The sequence below is a fragment of the Mustela nigripes genome, chromosome 6 (genome assembly GCF_022355385.1).
Source record: "Mustela nigripes isolate SB6536 chromosome 6, MUSNIG.SB6536, whole genome shotgun sequence".
Taxonomy (NCBI): Eukaryota; Metazoa; Chordata; class Mammalia; order Carnivora; family Mustelidae; genus Mustela; species Mustela nigripes.
Window position 1 is genome coordinate 73,106,110 of NC_081562.1, and position 24,332 is coordinate 73,130,441.

At 38.3% G+C, this 24,332-nt stretch overlaps 1 protein-coding gene across 6 annotated transcripts in view; it reads left to right on the forward strand.

The window, feature by feature from the left end:
- BICD1 (BICD cargo adaptor 1) overlaps positions 1–24,332 on the forward strand; it is a 222,743-nt gene that overhangs the window by 134,685 nt on the left and 63,726 nt on the right. For all 6 annotated transcript variants that reach the window (XM_059402866.1, XM_059402858.1, XM_059402861.1 and 3 more), the window contains exon 3: positions 23,912–24,064. In XM_059402866.1, the coding sequence (XP_059258849.1) occupies positions 23,912–24,064 (153 nt within the window). The remainder of the gene's footprint in view (positions 1–23,911; positions 24,065–24,332) is intronic.

Sequence of the window (24,332 nt, forward strand, 5' to 3'; positions counted from 1 at the left end):
GTCCAGAAGCCAAAGCAATACAGCTGGCATGGAATTTAGAATGAGCGAGAAGTTAATGACTAATACCACGATGGCCTTGCAGGACTCAGAGCCCTGCAGTGAGAAGCCTGGCACCGAGGCTTGAATTCTGTTGCAGTTGACAGGATTCCGGATGCTTCCGATCACTTTCCTGGTCTGAGAGTGGCTGACATCAGAGGCTGACAGTTTGACACTTGCCCAACTTTCAGACTTTCTTCTTTTGGGTCCCTGTATTTAAACATAATGTATTTAATTTACCCACAATTTAAGTAAGTAAACTGCGTGATGTACTTATTGCTAGGTGTCTTGTCAGCAAGGTATGTACGTTCAAGAGAGCAGAGATCTCCATGGTCTTGTTATTGTGTTTACTATATCCTAACACTTAAAATAGTGCCTGGCACATAAGCACTCAATAAATGGTTGTTGAATGAATAAATATGAAATATGAATCTTTGTCAATATGTGTGAGAAATACCTATTCCTGTTTAGAAGCTTATCTTTTCATTAACTTTATTGTAAATGATATTTATGTAAACGGTTGTATCGAATTTTAGGTGTATCAATCTTCCCCTTTATGGTAAGCCATTTTTATTTCTTATTTGAGAAATTTTCTGCTACAAGGTCCCAAACATATTCTATATTGTCTTCTAGCCCATCTGTTCCCCCACTGATGTGCAGTGACATCTCTGTTGTATTTTCCCATCCATCCTTTTACCCATCTTGCCTCTGACAACCATCAGTTTGTTCTCTTTATTTATGGATCTGTTTCTGCTTTTTGTTTATTCATTTGTTTTGCTTTTTAGATTCCACACATTAGGGAAATCATATGGTATTTGTTTTTATCTGTCTGACTTATTTCACTTAGCATTGTACCCTCTAGGTCCATCTGTGTTGTCACAAATGGCAAGGTTTCTTACTTTCTTATGTCTGAGTAGTATTCTTGTGTGTGTGTGTGTATCATATCTTCCTTTTTAAAAAAAATTTTTTTTAAATTCCAGTATAGTTAACATACAATATTAAATTAGTTTCAGGTATACAATATTCTATACATTACTCAGTACTCATCAAGGTCGGTGTACTCTTAATCCCCTTCACCTATTTCACCCATCCCCCCACCTGCCTCCCCTCTGGTAACCATCTGTTCTATATAATTAAGAACCTCTTTTTTGTTTTGTTTCTTCGGTTCTTGAGTAAAATCATATGGCATTTGTCTTTCTCTGACTGACTTATTTCGCCTAGCATTATACTCTCTATCTCATCTGTGTTGCTGCAAATGGTAAAATTTCATTATTTTTTATGGCTGAATAACATTCCATTATATATATCTCACATTTTCTTTATCCATTCATCTGTTGATGGACTCATGCATTGCTTCCAGATTTTGGCTATTGTAAATAATGCTGCAATAGACATAGGGGTGTGTGTGTCTTTTAAAATTAGAGTTTTCATTTCCTGGGATAAATACCCAGTAGTAGAATTATTGGATTATATGGTACTTCTAGTTTTAATTTTTTGAGGAGAGTTTTCTACACTTTCTACAGTGGCTGCACCAATTTATATTCCCACCAATAGTGCATAAGGGTTTCTTTTTATCCACATCTGTGCCAACACTTGTTATTTCTTGTCATTTTGAATCTAGCCATTCTGACAGGTATAAGGTGATACTTCATTGTGGTTTTGATTTGCATTTCCCTGATGATGAGTGATGTTGAGATCTTTTCATTGTCTGTTGACTATCTGTATGCTTCTTTGGAAAAATGTCTGTTCAAGTCCTCTACCCATTTTTATTTTTTAATTTTTTTTAAGGATTTTATTCATTTATTTGACAGGTCACAAGTAAGCAGAGAGGCAGGCAGAGAGTGGGGGGGAGGTAGGCTCCCCACTGAGCAGAGATCCGAAATGGGGCTCAATTCCAGGACCCTGGGATCATGACCTGAGCCAAAGGCAGAGGCTTAACCCACTGAGCCACCCAGGCACCCTTCTCTACCCATTTTTAAATCAAATTACTTTTTGGGGGGGCGTGTGTAGAGTTGAAGAAGTTGTTTAGGTTTTGGATATTAACCCCTTATTGGTTGTATCATTGGCAAATATCATCTCTTTTCTCCCATTTAGTAGGTTATCTTTTTGTTCTGTTGATGGTTTCCTTTGTTTTTTATTTTGGGGTAGTCTTAACAGTTTATTTTTACTTTTGTTTTCCTTGTCTGAGGAGACATATCTAGAAAAATATTTCTATGGCCAATGTCAAGAAATTATTGCCTGTGTTTTCTTCTAGGAGTTTTATGGTTTCAGGTCTCAAATTTAGGTCTTTAATCAATTTTGAGTTTATTTCTGTGTGTGGTGTAAGAAATATCCAGCTTCATTCTTTGGCATGTAGCTGTTGTGAGTCAATTTTTCTTATTTGGACCAGTGGTTGTAAAACTTTCATATGCATCAGAAGAACTTGTTAAGACATTGATTGCTGGAGTTTCTGATTCAGTAGATTTGGGTTGGGGCTTGAGAATTTGCATTTTTAACGTTTCTTATGTGCTATTGATGCTGTTGGTTATAGGACTACACTTTGAGAACCTCTGTTATGAATAATATGCCTACAACATCAAGTGGTCATTATTTATTCCTTATATCATCAGATTTAATATATCATCAGATTTAAATGGTAGTGTATATATATATGTATGTGTATATATATATATATATATATACATACACAGACACATCATATTAGAAAGGCAGATTAATTTAAAACATAATAAGAGAAATAATTACATGAATATATAATATTTTGGACTTAAATGTTGCTTTTTTAAAGGAGTATAAATATGAATGCTGTCCTTTCAGACTTTGATAGTAGGAGTTTTTTTAATGTAAATTATTTTCTTAGACTGAAAATATAAAGCATTTTCCTTTACAGACTTAACTGTTACATAGGAACTATAAGATGAGTGATTTAATACAATATTTCTATATGCAAAAAAGCATTTTTTACTAGTTTATACTTACAGCTTCTGATTTGATTTTATCCAAAAGGAAAAAAATTACAGAGAAAATACTCTAGCAAAACTAGATAAATGTTTAATGCATCATTTTAATATTTCTAACAATTTTGTAGGGGCCAAAAATTTTCCCTTCCTCTCTTCCAGGCTTTTTGGCTGCTCTAATAATTAAATTGACATAAAACAGGTTAACAGGAGACAAACAAATTTGTTACATACAGGAGCCCCAAAGACACAAGACCCAGAGACAGTGGAGGCTTACATGCCATCCTGAGCTAAGGAGAAAGGGTAGTGGTCTGGGGCTTCAAAGGGGAGGAAGACAATTCACAGGAAGATGGGTAGAGCAAGTGTTTGGTAAACTGGTGTTTGCTTTGCCATGCAGGTCTTTCTGATAAAAATTTATCTTTGGTATTAGTTGTCTCCTGGGATAGGCCTTCCATCTGCCCATTTTCCTAGGTAGTTAAGAGGAAGGTGAGCAGCTCTTCTTAAGTCTGTTGGGCCATGATTGCCTTTAGCCCAAGAAATAATCCACATGCCAAAGTGGCATTTTTGAGGTGATGTATTTTGCTCTTCCCCACTTTTACAGACAAAATTTTTTGGATTTATAATACTTTCAACTTTACCTTCTGAGTCACCCAGATTGGATGGCTGAGACACTGATCAGTAGCTCATTAGGAATAGAGCTGACCCATAAATAACATGGGTTAAAAATGTGTTTTAAAAAATCCACTTATATGTGGATTATTTTCAATAACTATATAAATTTATAGTATCAATATTTGCAGTACTGCAAATGTGCTTTCTCTTCCCTATGATGTTGTTTGTTTGTTTCTTTCTTTCTTAAGTTTTTATTTGTAGAGCACCTGGGTGGCTCAGTTAAGTGACTGCCTGCGGCTCAGGTCCTGGGATGAAATCCCATGTTGGGAATCTCTGCTCAGCAGGGAGTCTGCTTCTCCCCATACTTGTGCTCTCTCTCTCTCTCAATTTAAAAAAAAAAAAAAAAAAAAAAAAAAAAGATCTACTTAAAAACAAAAATTAAAAAAATAGGGGCACATGAGTGGCTCAGATGGTTGGGCATCTGCCTTAGGCTCAGGTCATGATCCCAGGGCCCTGGGATCAAGCCCCGAATCAGACTCCCTGCTTGGCGGAGAGCCCACTTCTCCCCCTCCATCTAGGGCTCCCCATGCTTGTGTTCTCTGACTCTGTGTCAAATAAATAAATACAATCTTTAAAAAAATAAATAAATAAAATAAAAAATAAAAGATATTATTTATTTGAGAGAGAGACAGCAGGGGATGGGTAGGGGGAAAGGCCGAGAAAAAGGCAGACTCCCTGCTGAGCAGGGACAGATCCCAGGACCCTGAGATCATGACCGGAGCTGAAGTCAGACACTTAACAGACTGAGCCACCCAGGTACCCCTTCCCTATGACTTTTTAAAATAACATTTTCTTTTCTCTAGTTTACTTTGTTGTAAGAATACAGTATACAATATATATAACATACAAAATATCTGCTAATTGACTGTTCATGTACTTGGTAAGGCTTCTAGCCAAGAGTAGGCTATTAGTAGTTAAGTTTTTGAGTTTTTTTGGGGAGTTGAAATCCGCACGATGGGACGTTTGCAGTCCTAACCCTCATGTTGTGGGAGGGTCAACTATATGCTGAAATTCTTGGCTTTGACTTTTTAAAATGCTACTTAACTTTATGTTTGCTTAAAATTGACTTGTTTTAAGCCAGTCATGTGTTAGGCCCTAACATATATTAGCTTATGATTAAATTGGATAAAAAAGTCATAATTTAGGTTTATATTTTTGATTTATTAATGAAAGAGATTATAATAATGATGAATTAGAACATTTTAGCATATTCATAGTACTAAAATAATAGTTTATCTTTACATTTTGAATGTAATTGATACTATATTTGTCTTATAACAGATTCTTTACAAAGAACAGTTCTGGCTTACTAAAAAATTTGCATTTTAAAAGTCTTTCAGTTTAAGTGCTTCTGGAGAATGGAGCTTTACTAAAATCATGGAGATGAAATGGAGTTTGATGGAGATGAAATTGAATGAGTGAGGTACCACAAACAGTGAAAGCTATGTCTCACATACCTCTTTTATTTTATTTTATTATTATTATTATTTTTTTTTTTTTTTTGTAGAGAGGAGTGGGTGGTACAGAGGGAGAGGGAGAGAGAATCTTAAGCAGAATCCCCACCCAGTGTGGAGCCTGACACCGGGCTCCATCTCACGACCCTGGAATCATGAGCTGAGCCAAAATCAAGAGATCGACGACGCTTAACCAACTTTATCACCCAGGCACCCCATATCTCACACATATCTTGGTTAACTAAATAGTAGATAGGAACATATTTTATCTCACTCTTTAGATCACTACAGTGTTAAATAAGTAAAGCAAAAAGTAATTATTAGGACTTTTTAGGTAAAACTATGACAAGATAAAAAAAAAATGAAACTTCAGCAGAATATTCCTATGAAATATCCACACACCCCCAAGCACACTGAGAGCTTGTTTGGCTAATGGTGATTCTTAATATATATATATTTTATAATATTGCCTGGGTCTTGGCCCACAGACTAAATGCAAATATTTCTCAGTCATTTTCAAGTTTGTGGCCTAAGATGCTAATTGAAATTCAGGACAGGGAAAAAGACATCACTGGCCTTTGTGTATCTATGAAAGACCTTCTTATTAGACTTTGTTTAGTATAAAAGCTTCTCTTCTCTGCCAAGTGAGAGTGACCCTATGTGTGAAGTATGTTCAGCGGGGTCTTCAAGAACAACGTAGATACCAGTTGCTCACCAGCCGGAAGCCATCATGCTTTCTTTAAGAGGGCAGCTCACAAGCCCTATGCGCCTCTGAGCAGGTGCCAAAAGAAGATGCTCACTCATGCTACCCAAAATGTTTTCCCAGGCCTGGGGGAAGGGAGCCATCTTTGAGCCCCTGTCTGGACCTCTGAGTCTCCAAGAAGGTAAAGCATGTTCTCATCCCTCAAACATTCCATTTTCTCCCTGAATTCATGTCCTTTCTTTGAGCCAAGTAAGGACCTACTTAGGGCTTGAGGGTATGACCCCTTATTTCTCTGTTTGCAGAATGTCCCCGGCTTCCAAGTTTGAAGGTCCACAAAATAAGGGATTCATTTTGATTTGTGGAAAACTCCTCATTTCCACCTTGCATATTTTATTCTTTTCCTTTAAGATTTTTTTGTGAGGGGAGGACAGGGGTTTCTGCCTCAATGAATCCAGGAGACCAAGTCAGCGTGTCTTAATGAAAGGAGCTCAGACCTAGAGACCGGGGGACCTTTGCCAAAACTTAGAGCTATCATTTCCTACCTCTGTGACCTACCTCAATTTCCTTACTCTCTGTGGGCCTCAGTTTACTCATTATTGTAGTCAAATATACACTACAAGTTCTTTTTACTTCACAACTTATACCCTATTTAATTACCGAATACTAATATTACATGTTAGTAATATATGGTTGAATCGTCTTTTCTCTTACTTTTTTATGCCTGAGAAATTGCCTTCCAATGTCTGATAAGTTATATGTATGTGGTTAAAACAACTTTTATTAAAACATTAAAATAATCAAAGTTTCCCACTTCAATGACAGTGTAAATGATTGAAAATTCACTTTGAGCAATTGTAAAATAAGTGGTAACAAAAAAGCAGTTATTTTCATATGAGAAAGAGAAAACCCACAAGATTTAGAATCTATTTACCTTCACCTGCCAAGATGTTGCTGAGTGTATTTATATATACATACATATGTATTTATATCTTTCAAATATTTCAAATATAATTGAATTTCTGCTAGTATTTCACTCTGAAGTGTATCTGCAAAGATATAATTTGTGGGGAAAATGTTCTACTCCAAACATTTCTTACTGTTAGAGAGAATGGGAAGAAAAATGCCTCAGAATATTTTCTTAGGAAAGCAGAAATTTTCTGCTACAGTTCATACCCTGGACGCCTCTGTTTCACTTCAGGGCTAACTTGTGTTGTCTGCCTTCTGGTGACTGAACGGCTCTGTCCCATCCATAAGCAGGATGCAAGGTAGGAAGGCTGTGCCTTCTTGCCTCTGCGTATTGTCTTCCTGGCGGGTTGCTGGAATTCATCCTTATTGCCCTCGACTTAACTAGTCTTGGTCTCTGTTTCTGCTTGCTTTTACTAAAGTTGCAGCAATTTACAAGGATCAGATGATTGAAAGGACTCACATGGTTCCAAAGGGTATATTCATGTAAGGCTTTGTAGGGGCAGAAACCTTTCCCGTCTTCCCTTTTAGGTTCTTTGGCTGGTCTAATAACTACATTGACAAAACACTGATTGATAGGAGACAAATTTTGCATGTAAAAACTAGGAGACTCCCCAGCAACCAGATAATTGAGGCTCACATCCTATCCTGATAGGATAGGGGGTAGGGGCCTGAGACTTTAGAGGGTGGAAGGTAATAAACAGGAAGATGGGAAAAGCCAGTGTTTGGTAAACAAATATTTGCCATGTCATGCAGGTAGCTTTCTGATATAAAAGTTCTCTCTGGTAATAGGACAGGCTCCCTATCTAAACTCTTTTTTTTTTTTTTTTAAGATTTTATTTATTTATTTGACAGACAGAGATCACAAGTCAGAGGCAGGCAGAGGGAGAGAGAAAGAAGCAGACTCCCCGAGGAGCAGAGAGCCTGATGTGGGGCTCGATCCCAGAATCCTGGGATCATGACCTGAGCCATATGCAGAGGCTTAACTCACTGAGCCACCCAGGCGCCCCCCCTATCTAAATTCTTTAAAGCAGTTCAGAGGGAGGTTTAAAAAAAAAACAAAACAAACAAAAAACCTAAAAAAAAAAAAAGTCTTCCAGAGTCTGCTGGATTCCTGGTTTTCTTCAGCTCCAAATAATCCATGTCAAAGTGGCACATTCTGGGGTGGTTTATTCTGCTCACTCTTGGCTTCGATAAACTAAAGGGTGTGGTACACCAGGGGAAGAAAAACACAGGCAGACAGAGAGATCTGAGCCTTCCAGACATAGCTTCAGGGCCTTTTCTTAATCTCAGTGGATGTGATTTGTGTTTGGGTTATGAACCACTAAAGTACACACAAGATACCTGTTTCCAGGGAAGCCAAGACACAAGTTTATAGAAGAGTATGTTATGTCTCACTGTGCTCATGTAGATTAATCCCATTTTTACTCTACCACCCACCTCTGTGTAAAATACACGCCTCTCTCTCAGAGGCACCTGGGGGGCTCAGTCGGTTAAGTGTCTGACTCTTGATTTCTGCTCAGGTCATGATCTCAGGGTTGTGGGATCTAGACCTGCATCGAACTCCAGGCTCAGTGGGGAAACCTGCTAGGATTCTCTCTCTCCCTCCGCCACTCCTCTCCCTCCTTGCTCACATGTACTCTTTCTCTCTCTCTAAAATAAATAAATAAATCTTTAAACGAGAAATAAAAATGATTTAAAAATCACTTTAATGCACACCATTATCTCCTTTTTTGTTCACTTCGTTCCCTTTCACAGTATCTCTTTTCAAAAAAACAATCTATATATAGTTTGTTCCCTTGGTCGTGGGGACTAAAATTGCTTATCATAATCAATGACTTTGATCCTGTTGATGCTATTCATCTCTTTGGTTAATTAGATCATTCTTTACAGTAAGATCTCAGGAAAGTATGAGAAGCTGAGGTGAAAGGGTAATTGCTTAAGATTGAACTATTTCTGGAATATTTGTGAATCCAGCCTTTATGTTCATTGTACAATGTAGATTCAAATCTATTGTCTTACCGAAGTTTCCCTTTTCCATTTAATAAATTATCACAGTAATTGTATAATCAAGGCAGCATGTGTACTTATAGTTATAAGGCGTTACTAGCAGAAAACTCGCATACCATCATTCATTACGGTGTTTTGTGTCTTTAAATTTAAGAAAGAGAAATTAAAAGAAAAATCAAACAAGTAAACAAGAGGTAAATAGACTACTTTGGGAAACAATCATGGTTTCCTGATTTCAAAGTTGGTTGTAGAAAGATGAAAGATTCCAATATTTATGTGTGTAAAAAGCTTATTCCAAAACAGATCAGTATATTCAGGGTCACAAAGCCACATTTTATGATAAAAAATAACTTGGAGCCATTGGCAGAAGTTTAAATGGCCGTGCTTTCTTGTGAAATGTAATATCACAATTACTAGACCTGACGTATGCTGGATAAATACCAGCACAATGGAGTACTTCGCTGATGCAGAGTGAAATATGTTTTGTGCTGTAGCAAAGCTGTCTGTAGACTTTGAAAAACAAAGATACTCTATGAGCAGTAGCCAACTATTTAAAATCTTCCGCTCAGTCTTGAAAGACCACAGATTATATGATTGCATTTATATGAATTGTCCAATAGAGGCAAGTAGAAAGTAGATTCGTAGTTGCCGAGGGCTGGAAAAGATGGGGTGTGGGGTGGGGGGTTGTAGCTAAAAGGTATGGGATTTATTTCTGAAGTAAAAAAAATGATCTAAAGTTGATTGTGGTGATGGTCTCAACTCTGTGACTATATTAAGAACCACTGAATTGTACATTTTAAATGGGTAGATTACAGGTATGTGAATTGTAGCTTAATAAACTTGATAGCAGGGTGCCTAGGCGGCGTAGTTGGTTAAGCAGCCAGCTCTTGGTTTCAGCTCAGGTCTGATCTCAGAGTCATGAGATTGAGTCCCACGTAGGGCTCCATGCTCAGCGCTGGGTCTGCTTCAGATTGTCTCTCCCTCTGCCCCTCCTGCTCATGCTTTCTCTCTCTCAAATAAATAAAATCTTTAAAAAAAAAAAAAAAGTGATACCAAAAAAATCTACACAAAAAGCTTTCCTGTAAAACGCATGTTCCACTCAATTAAGATAGAATGTAAACGTTTTTCTATTTAAATTTAGAACAATATCTGTGGGGCACCTGGGTGGCTCAGTGATTTAAGTGTCTGTCTTCAGCTCAGGTAATGATCCTAGGATTGAGCCCCAAATCGGGCTCCTTGCTGAGCGGGAACCTGCTTCTCCCTCTGTCACCTGCTCTTGCTCTCTATCTCAAATAAGTAAATAAAATATTTAAAAAATAGAATAATGTCTGAATTATTTTAATGTACTTTCTATACAAACAAAATGAGGAAAAACTATAAACAGGATATAAGAAAATCAGTCATATATTACTTCTTTTGTCCCATTTATTTCAAATGTTTACAACAAAAGACATTTTGCCGTCAAGATTTTAGTTATGATAAATATTTGAAATGAGGCATTTAAATGTGAACTGCTTGTGAAATGGGTTGATCATTGGCTTCTTTCTAATGGAATCAGATATCCAATGGGAAAGATGACTTTGTTGCTTCAAATTCAGTCTAGCATCAATAACTCTTCATGGTACCACTTTCTCCAGAGCAAGATTTATATACACCTCAAAGTGAGAATGACAGAATCTTGGTTTTGTTATAGCTTACTATTCTTCTAAGTTTGAAGTTTTTATTTAAATTCCAGTAAGCTAACATAATGTACTGTTGGTTTCAGGAGTAGACTTCAGTGATTCAACACTTATATACAACACCCAGTGCTCATCACAAGTGCCCTCCTAATGCCCATCACCCAATAAATACATCCCCTGCCCACCTTCCCTCTAGCAACCTTCAGTTTGTTATCTATAGTTAAGAGTTTGTTTTATGGTTTGCCTTTGTCTTTGTTTTCCCCTATGTTAATCTGTTTGGGTTTTTTTTTTTATTATTCCACATATGAGTGAAATTACATGGTATTTGTCTTTCTCTGACTTATTTCGCTTAGCATAATACACTCTAGTTCCATCCATGTCTTTGCAAATGTCAAGATTTCATTCTTTTTCATAGATGAGTAATATTCTATTGTATATATACACCACATCTTTATCCATTTAACAGTCAATGGACATTTGTGATCTTTCTATAATTTGGCTACTATTCATAATGCTACTATAAACGTCAGGATGCATGTATCCCTTCAATTCAGTGTTTTTGTGTCCTTAAGGTAAATGTCTAGCAGTACAATTGCTGGGTCATAAGTTAGTTCTAGTTTTAACTTTCGGTGGAACCTCCACACTTTTCCAGAGTGGCTGTACCAGCTTGCATTCCCACCAACATGTAAGGGTGTTGCCCTTTCCCCGCATCCTCTCCATCATCTGTCGTTTCCTGGGTTGTTCATTTTAGCCCTTCTGACAAGTGTGAAGTGGTCTCTGATTGTAGTTCTAATTTGTATTTCCCTGATGATGAGTGATGCTGAGGATCTTTTCATGTGTCTCTTAGCATCTGTATATCTTCTTGGAAAACTGTCTATTCATGTCTTCTGTCCATTTTTTCACTGGATTATTTGTTTTTTGGGTGTTAAGTTTGATAAGTTCTTTATATTTTTTGGATACTAATCTTCTATCAGAGATGTCATTTGCAAATATCTTCTCCCATTCTGAAGGTTGCCTTTTAGTTTTGTTGATTGTTTCCTTCACTGTGCAGAAGTTTTTTTTAATCTTGATGAATTCACAGTAGTTCATTTTTGCTTTTGTTTCCCTGGCCTCCAGCAATGTGTCGAGTAAAAAGTTGCTACAGCCGAGATCAAAGAGGTTGCTACTTGTGTTCTCCTCTAGGATTTTGATGGTTTCCTGTCTCACATTCGGGTCTTTTGTCCATTTTGAATTTTTGTGTGTGTATGGTATAAGCAAGTGGTCTAGTTTCATTTTTCTGCGTGTTGCTTTACAATTTTCTCAACACCATTTGTTGAAGAGACTGTCTTTTCCATTGGATATTCTTTCTTACTTTGTCGAAGATTAGTTGATATATATCAAAGATACAGTTGTGAGTCCATTTCTGGGTTTTCTATTCTGTATTATTGATTTATGTGGTTTTTTTGCACCAGTATCATACTGTCTCAATGACTATAGCTTTGTAATATAACTTGAAATCTGGAATTTTGATGCCTCCATCTTTGCTTTTCTTTTTCAGGATTTCTTTGGCTTTTGTGGGTCTTTTGTGGTTCCATTCAAATTTTATGATTGTTTATTCTAACTCTGTGAACAATGCTGGTGGTATTTTTACAGGGATTGCATTAAATGTATAGATTGCTTTGGGTAGTATAAACATTTTAACAATGTTTGTTCTTCCAATCCATGAGTATGGAATGTTTTTCCATTTCCTTGTGTCATCTTCCATTTCTTTCATAAGTGTTCTATAGTTTTCAGAGTACAAATCTTTTGCCTCTTTGGTTAGGTTTATTCCTAGGTTTCTTATGTTTTTCTGGTGCAATTGTAAATGGGACTAATTCTTTTATTTCTCTTTCTGCTTCTTCATTATTGGTATGTACAAATGCAACAAATTTCTATACATTGATTTTGTATCCTGTGACTTTACATTGTGTATCAGTTCTAGCAATTTTTTGGTGGAGTCTTTTGAGGTTTCTACATACAATATCATGTCATCTACAAATAGTGAAAATTTGATTTCTTCTTTGCTGGTTGGATGCCTTTCATCTCTTTTTGTTGTCTGACTGATGAGGCTAGGACTTCAGTACTATGTTAAATAACCACGGTGAGAGTGGACATCCCTGTCTTGTTCCTGACCATAGAGAAAAGCTCTCAGTTGTTCCCCATTGAGGATGATATTAGCTGTGGGGTTATTTCTTTGCATATGGCCTTTATGATGTTGAGATATGTTCCCTCTATCCTTACTTTGTTCAGGGTTTTTATCAGGAATGGATGCTGTACTTTGTCAAATGCTTTTTCTGTATCTATTGAAGAGATCACATGGTTCTTATCCTTTCCCTTATTATGTGGCATATCATGTTTTATTTTTGTTTTTCATTTTAAGGAGCATTCTTTTTTTAAATTTAATTTTATTATTTATTTGAGAGAGAGAAAGAACAGAGAGGAGGATGAGGGAGAAGCAGACTCCCCACTGAATGGAGAGCCTGATGCAGGGCTCTATCCCAGGACCCTGAGATCATGACCCAAGACAAAGGCAGATGCTTCACCAACTGAGCTACCTAGGTGCCCCCATGTGGTGTATCATGTTGATTGATTTGTTATTCTTGAACCACCCTTGCAGCCCAGGAGTAAATCACACTTGATCATGGTGAATGATTCTTCTAATATACTGTTGGATTCAATTTGCCAGTTTCTTGTAGTTGAGAATTTTGCATCCATGTTCATTGGGGGTATTGGCTTGTAATTATCTTCTTAGTGGGCCCTTTGTCTGGTTTTGGAATGAGTTTGAGAGGTTTTTTTCCATTTCTATTTTTTGGAAAAGTTTGAGAAAAATAGGTATTAACTCTTCTTTAAATATTTGGTAGAATTCCCCTGGGAGATTGTGGATTCCTGATTCACTATCTTTGCTAGTCTGTTGGAGTTTTCTATTTCTTTCTGTTTTAGTTTTGGTAGTTTAAATGTTTCCAGGAATTTATCCATTTCTTCCAGATTGTCCAATTCATTGGCATATAATTTTTCATACTACTTTCTTGTAATTGTTTGTATTTCTGTGGTGTTAGTTGTTATTTCTCCTCTCTCATTTGTGACTTTATTTATTTAGGTCCTTTCTCTTTTCTTTTTGGAAAATCTGGCCAGAGGCTTATTAATTTTGTTAGTTTTCTCAAAGAACCAGTTCCTGGTTTCATTGATCTGTTCTGTTTTTTAAGTTTCTGTATCATTTATTTCTGCTCTAATCTTTATTATTTCCCTTCTTCTGTTGGCTTCCAGCTTCATTGTTGTTCTTTTTCTAGCTCCTTACGTATAAGGTTAGGTTGTTTATTTGAGATTTCTTTTGCTTCTTGAGGTAGGCCTGTATTGCTGTATACTTCACTCCTATGACCATTGTTGCTGCATCCCCCTAATTTTTTTTTAAAGATTTATTTATTTGAGAGAGAAAGAGAGAGCAAGAAAGAACAAAGGGGCTGAGGGAGATGGAAAGAGAGAAACCTCGACAGGCTCCACACTCAGCACAGAGCCAGACATGGGGCTTGATCTCACGACCTTGAGATCATGACATGAGCCAAAATCAAGAGTCAGACACTTAACTGACTGAGCCATCCAGGTGCACTTGCATCCTAAAGGTTTTGGACCATTGTGTTTTCATTATAATTTGTTTCCATATATTTTTTACTTATTCTTTTATTTTCTGGTAACCCATTTGTTCTTAGTAGCATGTTGTTTAACCTCCATGTATTTGTGGTCTTTCCAAATTTTTTCTTGTGGTTAACTTCAAGTTTCATAGCATTCTGAACGATGCATGTGAAACTACACATGGTATGATCAATCTCTGTACTTGTTGAGCCTGACCTGTGACCTAGACTGTGATCTTTTCTGGAAGATGTCTCATGTGCTTTTGAAAGCAGTGTGTATTCTGGGGGCACCTGGGTGGCTCAGTGGGTTAAGCCTCAGCCTTTGGCTTGGGTCGTGATCTCAGGGTCCTGGGATTGAGCCCCTCGTTGAGCTCTCTGCTCATTAGGGAGTCTGCTTCCCCCTCCCTCTCTGCCTGCCTCTCTGCCTACTTGTGATCTCTCTGTCAAATGAATAAATAAAAATCTTAAAAAAAAAAAAAAAAAAGAAAAAGAATGTGTGTTCTGCTGCTTTAGGATGAAATGTTCTGTGTATATCTGTTAAATCCATCTGGTGCAGTGTGTTATTCAAAGCCATAGTTTCCTTATTGATTTTCTGCTTAGATGATCTGTCCATTTATGTAAGTGGGGTGTTAAAGGTCCCTACTATTATTGCATTACTCTTGATTATTTCCTTTATGCTTGGTATTGTTTTATATATCATTGCTCTTGTTGGGGGCATAAATACTTCAATTGTTAGATGTTCTTGGATAGTCTCCTTTATTATGATATAGTGTCCTTCTTCAAATCTTGTTACAGTCTTTGGTGTAAATCTAGTTTGTCTGATATAAGTATTGCTACTTTGACTTTCTTTTGACTTCTAATGGTAAGTTTTTAACTAGGTGTGCTCTGGTCTACTTGTTAAAAGAGACCTGATGCTATTTCCACTAGACCTGAAGCTTTGCAGCACTCTATGGTCAATAGATGTGGTATGTGGAGGTGGTTTATGCTGATCTTCTGTGGGAGGGGCCCATTGCATTTGTTCTCAGGCACATTTGCCCAAGAAAAGCAGCACCTGTAGAGCACGGTGGGAGTGGGGGAGGGGGTTTGGCGTAAGTGCTTTAGGCTGTCACTGTTGGCTCTATGTTGCTTATTGAAGTTAGTTTATGCTGAAGAGTGGAGGAGAGAAAGGGCACCAGCCTCCTCCCTCGGCTTCAGAGAGGGGAGCTTGTACCCACCTGTCCAGGAAGCCCCTCCAGAAGAGCAGAGGATCTCCTCTCCTGTATTCCAGGCATCCCTCGGATCTGTTCCTCTACCTTTTCTTTGTCCGTGACACTCCAGTATTGCAGGCTTTGTCACTCTTGTATACTCACTCATTCATGGCCAGTCAGGACTTGATCATCTTATCTTAGCCTTTTTTAATATCCATCTACTTCTCTACTTCTAATTTTATGCCATTATTTAAATCTGATGGTCCATTCAGTCCTTGACAGTCACAAGGGATAAGGAACTTAGTGGTTTATCCCATTCAGCTGTGCAGATACTATCATTTTCTACTGTCTCAAAGTAACATTTTTCAATGATCTGGTCTGTGGGTTGTTCAAAATGTTTCTTTAAAAGGCACAAGTCTTGTGGTCAAATAAATTTAGCAAAGCCTGCATACCATGTCTTGCTCTTGCAAAGTCTCAAAGAACACTAGCAAATGAAGGTCTCTGAGAAGTCAAGAAGTGAAAGAAGGGGGGTGGAGGAAGAAAGAGGAAAGGAAAAGGAAACAGAAAGAAAAGAAAGGAAAAGAAAAAAGTTTGAATGACTCCTAGTAACTCTATATAGAGCTAGCCTACTTTAGAATTCACTGTGGGAAATGCTGTCTTGAAATTATAATTCTCTCCTCTGTTACTCTTTCTCAGCCATGACAAATCTCCTTATATTTCCCTTTTCTTCCTCAGCATGTTTGTTGTAAGCTACATTTCAAATTTGCCATAATTGTTTTTCCTATTTATTAAGTCTGGAATGCATTTGAAGATGCTGACTCTTTGGTGCTCTGGATATTATGTTTTCTTCTCTGATAGCTCCCCTAAAGACTTGTGAACTCCACATTACCGCCTGATAGAACAATAGTATTTGTCTTACTGTGATTTTGGATTAAGATCTTTCTGTGTCTATCAGTAGTTGTGTTGTTCTGTCCCTCAGTGATTGGTACCCATTCTTATAAGAGATAGCATCACAAGTCATATCAGTAATTACCTACAGTAATTAAGTTTATGAAATCTTTTCTTAGTGAAAATTTCTAGAGATGGAATAAAGTATAAATATACATGGAATGGGTATTAACCAATAAGGGCTTTTCAACTCTAGAGAATTTTACACGGGACCTGCTTCATAGGTATGTTTTGGGTGGTTTTTTTTTCAACCTATGAACTTACAAGTATAAAATATGCTCATCCCTAAAAAAGATTTCCCCCATCATGCTACCACTAATCCTATCCAGGTTGGAAGTGATAAGTTGAGCTCTAGGATACAAATACCATGACTGATATGCCCACCCGGATCCTGGAGCACTGTGGTGAACAGTTCCTCACAAAGTCCCTATTCTCATGGCTCTTACATCTAGTGGGGGAAGAGGAAATAGCCAATAAGCAAACAGGTAGTGATAAACACTTTTCAAACCATGAACACAGGGTAATGTGAGCATGACAGGGTGGCAACTTCAGATCGAATGATCAGGGAACGCTTCTTACAGAGATGGCATTTAGGTTGAGATCCTAATGAAGCGATAGCAATGTGAACAAGGAGAAGAGAATTGAAAATGCAAAACTCTAAAGCAGGACCCCGCTTGAGGTGGGGTCAACCAATGGCCAAGGAAGGGAGTCCTTCCTTGGTGAGTAGGAGAGAGATGATGAGCTCTTTAAGGGAGGCTCACCCTAGTCAGGATTTGACAGTCGTTAACATATTGGCAATATATTGAAAGCCGAAGACTTGGACAAGGTTTCCTTTGGGGAGTGAGTAGCCAAAAAGGGAGGGCCTCAGTATCCGTTTAGAATAGTCCACCTTTAGAGGTTGAGCAGAGAAGGAAGGGGAGCAAGTCAGAAGGGACTGCAACAAAGCAACCGGTGAGATTAGTTTAGATGTACGGAAAGCCGACAGGAGAACGTGTTTCAAAAAGGAGCGAGTGGTAAATGCTGTTGAAGACATGGAGTTAAAGGAAAACACAGGTGCTGAATTCAGTGGCAACATGCAAATCATTGATGACTTTGACAAGAGCAGGTTCAGTGTTCATCAGAATGGACTGAAGACGAACATGATCTGAGAATGCTCATGGGTATAGAAAAAGAAATACAGATAGAAAGGTCAAGGTTTGCTTGTTTTAAGGCAGGATTTATTATCTTTAAACTGTGTAGAGTAGATTGGAAGAAATTAATAAAAATGAGAATGGGAATAGGAGCTCCACCTTCTTTCTTCCCTTCCCTTCCCCCATACCACCACCACCGAGGAAATGTGAGGCAAGATTCTTAGGAGGGAAGGAGAAACTGATAAAAGGAAAAGAGAGAAGCAGGAAACTTAACTACATTGTGGACACAGAGTATGGCCACTAGTGTTTAAAGCCTGTTTGAATTTGAGAGAGTCAGGACTTTTTTGGTTTTTTAATTGATGCCTCCTACCAGACACCATTCAAATCTACAAGGCAATCCTCCAGAAGTGGTTCCCCCTACAGGAAAAGAAGGAGACAGGGAGAAGTAAATAAACTTCACCAAGGTTAGTAAGTGTTGGAGTTTAGCTTTGAGCATGTTTAGCTTTGGGCATGCAAGGCGGAGTTGGGCTTTATGATCAAGAGAGAGGGATACAAGGGAGTTAAATATGTTTGTAAGACAGTGTGTGACAACAGCGGGATTGAAGCTGGATGAGGAGGGAAGTGAAGACCCAAGGTCATAGATAATGAGCAAATTGGTGGTCAAAGGTGGAAGAGTGGCTGGGTTAGGAGAACTGGAGATGATTTGGAAGACTAGGCAGTATGATTATTGGTGACAACCTCACAGAGTGGGTGGTTGATGTGGGATAGAAGGGCAGATCACCTGAGCTAAGGCTGAGGAACTGAGGGGTCAGGACCTGTCCCATGGATCTGTCATCCATGAGCCTCATCCTTCTCCTTTCCTTGCAAAAGAGAAACTCAGAGCCTTGCGCTCTCGTGGCGTCCTCATATGAAGTGTGCTTATCTTAGGGCATGGAGAGTTTGGGCAGTGCAAGCAGCAATATCAGCAGGCTCCCTTGGGTTAAAGTGTCACTCCTTTCCCTCTCTATCCCACACCCCTAAATTACCCTAAGCCAGGCATTCTTGGCCCCAGGTCAGAGAATTCTTGGCTGGGGAGAGGCAAATAGAACAATGGTTCACTCCTCTCACCAACAAGAGAAGTCTTCATTTTTGGCCAAGTGAAGAAAAATAAAATAAGCAAATTGCCTGGCAGCGGCAATTCTCTGGGAGAGAAGTAAAAAATACCCCATCCACTCCCCTCTCCAGCGTCCTCCCCTTGGACCAGTGCAGCTGTCTTCCTTTACTCCACTCACATATCAGAAGTTCCCACTTTGACTATCCAAATTAATGCTACTTATAATTGTTTATAAGCCACATCACTAACCCTTGCATTCACTTTGTTGTAGATGTCTTTTCTTCTTACAGCTTGGTTTAGGCACTTTTATCCTTACTCTTTGTTTTTTTCTTCGTTTCTTAAGTCCGTCATTCTAACTGCAATGTCCTTCAACATTCCCTGTCTCCCTCACTGTGGGCTCTTGGAACGGCTGCTCAGCCAATTTTCTGGGGCGCTTTCTTCTTACAGCCCACCCTCCCTGCTCTCAGCAGGGTCACTTGCCAAAGCATAGATCTGATCACATGGCTGCTTTGTGTGAAAGACTTTGATGGTTCTCCAAATTATTTTAACATTGAATTTCCTGCAAAATCGTCTCAAGTTGCTTTGTTCCAACAACACCAAACGGCACTATTTTCTAAACCACAGCACAGTTAAGAACTTTAAAGATTTTATTTATTTATTTGACAGAGAGAGACACACAGCGAGAGAGGGAACACAAGCAGGGGGAGTGGGAGAGGAAGAAGCAGGTTTCCCGCTGAGCAGGGAGCCTAATGTGGGGCTCTATCCCAGGACCCGGGGATCATGCCCTCAACCACCCAGGAACCCCCAGTTAAGAACTTTAAAGGTTCTAAGCACTAAAAACATCTTGTTTCTTTTCCTACCCCATAGATTAACAACATTATTCTGTAATTAATTTAATTTTATTGTATGGAATAATGTGTAATTTAGACATAAGCTGAAAATAGGCTATTTTCTAGATTTTTTGAATTTCTCTTACTGTCTCTCTGTTAGTGCTCTTTGCTGATCCCCCACGGAAATGCCCAATTTGACTACTGGGTATTTTAACACTGCCCTCAATACAAATATGACTCTGCTTTTGTTTCAGAAGTTTACTTCTGACTGGAAAGTCTGCCCTCCTTATCGATTATGTTAATTCCCCTTGTCCTTCAAGGTTCTGCTCAAATGTAACTTCCTTTGTAAAGCTTTTGCTGACTCATCCAGGAGTAACTGATCGCTCAGCCTTGTGGTACGAACCTCTAACAGCACTTGTTCTGTTGTGTTATGGTAAATTATCTGTGTGTCTGGCATCTCTGCTCCTGTCCCCACGTGACATCATCAAATCCTCACAACTACCACAAAATGTTAAGTATTAAGTCCTCATTTTACAGATAAGTAAACTAGAGGGTCTCTCACCCATCTTGCACAGCTATTATTAAGACCTAATTTGATCGGGACGCCTGGGTGGCTCAGTTGGTTGGGCGGCTGCCTTCGGCTCAGGTCATGATCCCAGCGTCCTGGGATCGAGTCCCACATCGGGCTCCTTGCTCCACAGGGAGCCTGCTTCTCTCTCTGACTCTGCCTGCCATTCTGTCTGCCTGTGCTCCCTCTCGCTCGCTCTCTCTCTCTGATAAATAAAAAAAAATAAAATAAATTTTAAAAAAAAGACCTAATTTGATCATAAATATAATTAATTTATAAAGGACTAAGCTATAGAACTGGGAGGCATTCTTTTTTATACATTACTTTTGTGTGGTAACAGATGTTTATATTTCTTTCTTTCCAATAATAGAATTTATTATTTTCACGTAAAGAAATCCTTTAAATAGCAGTTAAAACTTAAGAACGCTGCTAGTGCAAACAATGAGGATCGCCTGCCCCCGAACGTCTCAGGTTCATCTGATCTTCCTGAGGAGCTTCCTGAGGGGCCCAGGGCTCTGGAGGTGAAAGGCTAAAGCATTCCCTGGTTGTACCTATTTCTCCCCTTTCTCACCTGCTTTATTTTTCTCACTCCCATTATTCTTCATGGGGGTTTTTAGGAGAGCTCAGCACCATCTTATTCCAGGAAGAAGAAGTTGTCATAGATAAATTTATGATGATGAGTGGCACGAAAAACAACAGGAGTAATCTTTAAAATTTTTTATGGAAGCAAAGAACATTGCCATAGAATGGAATCTTTGACAGGTCAAAAAACAAGGACTTCTAGCAAAATTCATAAGATGGGTTTTCTTCCTTTGGTCCTATGTCTGTTTCGTTGTTAGCTAGTCTTTCAACTTAGCCAGTCTCTCAGCTATGCTCTTGCTTTTCCTTAATTAGCATCAGGAGTTTTCTTTAGCTCTTTTATGACTTATTTGTTAGTGATCCTCATTAGCTTTGCTGTGGCCTTAAATCTGTTTGACATTTACTGTCTCACTATATAGGATTCTGTGGTTAATTCTCAGTGTGTGCAAGCTAGGCTTCTGGTCATTACATTTCTTACAATGTATGCATTCACATTTTATAGAATCTCTTGTATCTTGACATTTTTCTTTATAATTTTGTATCAATGGCTGGCATCCAATTTGTCTGGTTTCTTCATATCTTTATGCAGGTAAATACAGAAAACTAAATAAATATATGTCACTTAGTTAATGGTAAGTTTCTCAAGAAATAAAAAAAAATTATATTAAGGTTTCATGTTCTGCAAAATAAAAGAATTTAATGAAAGGTTGTAACTTGGCTTTATACCAAACTCTGTTTTTCATTCTTCTCATTTATTGGACACATATGCTCAAAGTATTATCTAAGGACTAGGGAATAAATTAACATTTCTGCCTCCAAGTTGCTGGACTATGTAGTGAAGAAGAATTATAACAGGTCTAGTTATTTCATAAATCTAGGTATGTTTTATTTCAAAGTGTGTTATTCTCCCTTTGTTCTCCGCTCTAAAACAATACAAGACAAAAGCCATCATCCCAGCAATAATATTCTTCTTTAAATTTTGTGTTAACCATTTGTATTGCTGTAATTTGCCAGGAATTAGGGACACATTGATTAACAATACAAAAAATGTTCATTATGTTCAAATCAAACAGGAAATTTAATAAATACAAAAAAAGTAGATAAGTAGTTTCAAGTAATGGTTAGTGCTGTTCTTTCAACAGTGATTTTTTGAGTATCTACTATATGCTAAATGCTGATATATAAAGTAAATCATGTAGGATGAAGGCCAGGGAGCTGTCTCATCTTAGCTGTTCAGGGAAGGCCACTCTAAGGAGATGACTTTTGAGTTGAGTTGAGTTGAGTTGAGAGTTGAGATGGACTTTTGAGTTGAGATCTAAGTAGAAGCAGAAGAGTTTTTTGACCTGGGTCCTAAGAGTCTGTGGATAGAATTCAGGAAACAGGGCGGGATGCTTGGTTGGGAAAAATAATTCCATTTCTGTTTTTGCTACACTGACTGAAATTTAACATTTTCTTCCATTGGAATGTATCCTATTTGAATACCTCAGCAGTATTAGCATTGCCTGTGACGTTGTGATCAGTATTTTCATACCACATCTCAGTTCTTGCAGGTTTTTTGAAATACCTTCATTGCTTTGAAATTATGGTATTTCTTAGATCTGCCACTAAATCTGATCAATACATTGTATAAATCAAGAAGCATACATAATTACAGTATTGGTTATGTACTCCTACGTAATCAGCGAACACACAGAGCCTTCATACAATACCCCATGATTCTGTGAACCGGTCGTTTGGGTTATACTCAGCTGGGCAGTTCTTATGGACTTGCCTGGGGTCACTCCCATGGCTGCTATCACCGGGCATTCCTCTGAGGCAAACAGCCCATCAAGCTTCACTCCCATCAGCTGCTGGTGCTGACTCTGGGCTGGGCCACGTGGCTCCAGCAGGCTGGCCTGGGTTCATCATTCCGTGGCAGTGTTCCAAGAGAGCAAGGGTCACCAGGCCTCTTGAGGCCGAGGCTCAAAAGTCCTCCTCACTTCTACCGCCTTCTGTGGGTCAGAGCAAGTCAGAGGCCCACTCAGAGTCAGTTTGAGAGGAGACTCCACAGGGAAGTGTAATTAATTTAGGACCATTACTATGATAAACTACCTAATTACCATATCATAATTTCTTAAATATTGTATTAACTTAATTCTAATAGAATCGGTATCCTTTCCTTTGTAATCCTGTCTTTTATGCTACAAGTAAGGAAAATTTGGCTGGGCCAAAGAATTAAACTGAGCTAAGACAGATAAACAAGAAGAAAGCATACAAATGCATTTAATTGTTTTACGTGTACACAGGAGTCTTTACCAGGAAAATAAAGACCCAAAGAAACAGTTAGGCCCCAAAACTTTTATGCCTTTTTTACACAAAGAATGATGAATTGTGGGGATGTGACAAAATATGATAAATTAGGCTAGGGGCTGTATGTTGTAGGACAGGGACTAGGAAATGTATAGAGAAACTAATGGAAGATCAGGGTTATTTTATATGTTTGTTTGTACAAGTGCATTTTGGTGCCAACTCCCAGTGTCTGCTGCTAAGATCATTCTTCACCTTTTTTAGGAGCAATTTTGTGTCCTGCGTTTAGGTGGAAAGGAGGAGGGCAGAGAGCCCGTCCTGCATCTCCTATTTCCCAAGGGCCTGAAGCTCAAAATAATCAGTATGTCAAAGGGGCATATTTTGGGGTGACGTGCTCTGAACCCTTTCACTTCCCTTTAAAATACTATCCTCACAAGATCCTCATCACCTTCAGCATGTTGCCAAAGAGAGCCATCATACAAATGAGGTTAAGAACCCCTGTTCTGGAGGCAGGGAGTTCTGGGAGGAGAAGTACAAAGTGCAACGCCTCAAGGCAGGAGTGAGCTGGCAAGTCCAGCGAGGTCGGGGAGCACAAGGAAAGCTACTGAGGCTGAAGCGAGTGACCAAGGGCTGAACAAAGGCAGGTCAGACCCTGTGGTTTGTTGGGGAACTTGTGGTTGGACACTCCCCCACACCCTCCGGAGTATGGAAAGTTGGTACTATCTGCATACTAATCTACAATTTTCTTTAATATTTCATAATATGCTGTAGCTATATTTCTCTTTTAATACATAAAGCTCCTCATTTTTCTCATTCTTTTACATAATTTTATAATGTTCAATTCAATGGATGCATGATTATTTCGTTGTTTCCCTGATAGCAAACATTTAGACTGTTTCTAATTCTTTGTGTAAATATACAGGATTTATTTTTCTCTTTTATTTACCTCTAGGAAAATATACTTTAGAGTGATTTTTAGATGTAGAATTGCTGGGTCTCATGTGTGTGCTTTAAAAAGTTTTGACAGATGTCATTACATTGCCATTCAAAAGAAGGTGGTCCTGACTTCCCTTCTATGAGGTGTTTTATTATCTTTAACCACCAAGAGATCTGCACATTATTAACTCTAGGATAAGAAAGTTTTATATTGACTGTTTCTTCTGTTGTTTCAGAACAATGAGATGGTGGAGCTGCAGAGAATACGGATGAAGGATGAAATCCGAGAATACAAATTCCGAGAGGCCCGCCTCCTTCAGGACTACACTGAGCTGGAAGAAGAAAATATCACGTTGCAGAAACTCGTGTCCACATTAAAGCAGAACCAGGTAAGGTTCAAGAAATTTTTTGGCTACACCCCAGTTGGAGCCATATCTTCTGACCACTAAGGTTAAATCTTCTTTCCCAGAAAGGAACGTGTCAAAATTTGCTTTAATCTTCCTACAATATGTATGTGCTGAAATTTTCCACCCCTCCTATTTCAGCTGACATTTATTTATTTTTTTTTTAATTTTTTGTTTTTGATAAACATATATTTTTATCCCCAGGGGTACAGGTCTGTGAATCACCAGGTTTACACACTTCACAGCACTCACC